Here is a 2,981-nt window from a genome sequence, read left to right as displayed (position 1 = left end):
GGGAGGGGTGTATTTCTTATTTTATAATTTGACCTTTGCATTCGTGCATTCAATCACACATTGGTCAGATTACAAGATTATTTTGGGTGGTTGGCGGGCCTTTGGTGTGTTTTGCTCAGTCTTTTCTATCAAACATCTATCGTTCTAATCTCTCCTCTTTTTTAATAGTTACTATCTTGTTAGTTTCACCGCTAATAGTCGGCACTTATATGATTTATGTGTGCTGCAAAAAAAAAAAAACCCAAATAGAAAAAACCAAACCCAAAATTCGTTGTTATTCATACAGATATTCTTCAATTCTGTTTACTTCTTCAGAAACTAATAACGCTAGGCAACACCGAACCTTCTTTGAAACTGGATTTGTGTAGGAACTGAAGGTGCCGCCGAAAAGTCACCCATGGTCTGCAGCTGCTTTCGGATGTAAGAGTCCACTAAGTCTTTATTAGAAGGTTAACGACTCGGGCCCGTTGCAGGGCAAGACTGACCCGGGCTGCGTGTGATATCGTTACCTCAGAATTACAAAGTTTTATCTGACATTTTTGGCCGTTTTGAGTTATTCAGGCCATGAGATGAAAAAACTAAACGTTTTGTGTCCTGTATCTAAATCGTAAGAATATTTGGAGTGGTTACCAAGTTATTCAAAGAATTGTATTTAAAAAAGTTTGCCATGTTGTGAAACTCAAAATTTATAGCGTCACATTTTTCAAATCAAGGTACCGTAATGTGTCTGAGCAGAAAGACTAAGACTCTCGACAAAATGCTCATCCTTTTTAGGTTCTAAATGGTATAACTGTTTAGGTTTCACGCCCCTATTAACACGATTAGGTTATTTAAGAGGTGGGAACTCCAAAATTTACGTCCGTCTCCGAAAGGTCAGAGCCAAATTGAAAAGTCGTGTAAAGTTCCGTTGACAAGGACGCGGGTCCAGTAATTTAATCACAAGGCCACCGACGCAACCTTTTTGGTTCTAGATGAGGAGTTTTCTCATTTGTGCTCACTCCACTGATTTGCACCGCGGCAGTAACAACGTCTGTGGTGTAGCGGATAGTAGTTATTTCGCCGTCACAAATAGGAGATCTCAGCTCGATTTCAGTGTGGGGAGAATTTTCATTGAGTATCTCGATCTTTTTGCTGGAACGTTGTATACCCCTCAGCCCGGTTGGCACTGACAGAGAAGAATATAATGTTCAAGCGAACAGACGAAATATATATACGATTACATAAAAACGCAAACACCTCCACTCAGGAACTGAGCTCTGGTCTTCCTTATGCAACAGCAAAGCACCTACCTGTTACACCACTTTGCTCTCTGTAAAGTAAAAATATTACACTTGGCTTCTTGTTACCTTAGAATTACAAAGTTTTATCTGCTAAGTATCTAGTTTTGAGAAATTTGGCGTCAGAAATGTTGAGGCTCGCAACCTGTCAAACTTTATCAAATGCAATTCTTTGAATATCTTGCTAAGGACTCCGAATAGTCTTACGATTTGGATACTGCAGATAGAACATTTAGCTTCTGACGTCATGGTCTTAATAGCTCAAAACGGCCAAAAACGTCGGACAGAACTTTGTAATTCTCAGGTAGCGTCCTGTTGGACTCACTTGGCGTAAGCTTTCTCCAACAGCGCGGACCAGAACTCGTTCCTGGACTTGGAGTGTGTAAAGATGAGTCGTCCGTTCCTCGTGGGCAGATAGTCGTCGATGACGACGTCCACCCAGTTGCCGCAGCGCCAGAACTTGAAGTGAAAAATTCCTGAACAATAGAGATGGCAAAGGTCAGTTTTGGGAAAAAAGAAGCACATTGGCACAGAAAAAGGGGGTGAGGTCCCTTATGCCAGGAAAAAGGAAGATAAGATAAAGAGAAACAACAAAGGACGAGTGAAGACATACACATGGCACCCTTCAACTACAATGACAATGACAATCTTTATTCATCTCGCAGGGAGAAATTTGTCTTGGTCGTTTACAATGGCAGTAGATGTTACAAAGGTTAGGTGCACTCACGCATACTCACAACAAGACAGGACATTAGTAAACATGTCTCACGCGCTGAAACAACCCGCTCCTTAAAACATTCTCTAACATTCCAGCTAACAAAGATTATCACTCAGAGAGAATAATAATTTGAAGACAGGCTCTTTTTGTCATCAACGTATACATTTCCTCCCCCCCCCCCTCATTATTAAAACCAATAGAAAAAGGCAGAAGGTGGATTATATGTATGTTTAGAAATAAGACGCTCATCAAAATAATGACATCGAAAAAAACCCCGACGTAATTTTTCCGTCAGTTGGACATTTTTTTATCGAATTTTTCGTTTTGGGCAAAACAATTTTATGTCGATTTAAAAGGCATATATGTGTGGGTTTTCTGAAAAACGTAGATGAAAGAAACACAAAATAAGAAAATGTAAATCTGCAGTTTCCAATTACTCTCATGTTTTGAAAGTCACCCGAATTTGGCAGCCTTTTTCTAAGAATTTTGTCGTCTAACCTAACCCCAGGCGACCACACCTCCTCCAATCGCAAGTATCTTGACTTCCCAGTTTTGGAAATCACCCAACTTTGGCGCCCTCCACCTCAACCAGGACTGAGAGGGATACAACATCCCAGCAGAAAAACGGAGATACTCGATAAACATTATTATCTCCCCTCTTGGGCATCGAATTCAGATACCCTGCGTGCTGTAGGGAAGGGCCCAACCGCTGCACCAAAGACGTCGGTGACCAGAGTTCGATTCCCAAATGGGGAAACTATTTTATCGAGTATTTTCGACTGTTTGCTGAGATGTTGTATTTCTTTTTGCTCGAACGGGTTCTGTCGGGTAATATGGAAACAGCCCGCCTCCTACATTCTATACTGTGGCCAAGGGACAGAAAAACATTTACATACTTGTTGTTTTTGATGTTGTTGTTGTTGTTGTTATTATTGTTGTTGTTGTTGTTGTTTTTGTTGTTGTTGTTGTTGTTGTTGCTGTTGTTG

The 2,981-nt window shown here is 40.7% G+C and overlaps 2 protein-coding genes across 2 annotated transcripts in view; both read right to left on the bottom strand.

Moving 5' to 3' along the window:
- The window catches only part of LOC101856935 (calpain-5), a gene marked incomplete at its 3' end in the record, with an annotated part of 8,770 nt that extends 8,488 nt beyond the window's left edge, over positions 1-282 (bottom strand). Inside the window, 1 exon segment of the mRNA XM_035972902.1 lies at positions 262-282. Coding sequence (XP_035828795.1) covers positions 262-282 — 21 coding nt within the window.
- Positions 283-1,598: 1,316 nt separating this feature from the next.
- LOC118478737 (calpain-5-like) overlaps positions 1,599-2,981 on the bottom strand; it is a 6,786-nt gene continuing 5,403 nt past the window's right edge. The window contains exons 2-3 of the mRNA XM_035972901.1: positions 2,499-2,589; positions 1,599-1,753 (exon numbers count right to left, since the gene is read on the bottom strand). Coding sequence (XP_035828794.1) covers positions 1,599-1,753; positions 2,499-2,589 — 246 coding nt within the window. The remainder of the gene's footprint in view (positions 1,754-2,498; positions 2,590-2,981) is intronic.

Source organism: Aplysia californica, unplaced genomic scaffold (genome assembly GCF_000002075.1).
Source record: "Aplysia californica isolate F4 #8 unplaced genomic scaffold, AplCal3.0 scaffold00895, whole genome shotgun sequence".
Taxonomy (NCBI): Eukaryota; Metazoa; Mollusca; class Gastropoda; order Aplysiida; family Aplysiidae; genus Aplysia; species Aplysia californica.
Note: the sequence above shows the minus strand (reverse complement) of the source record. Positions and strands in the feature narration are given on the sequence as shown.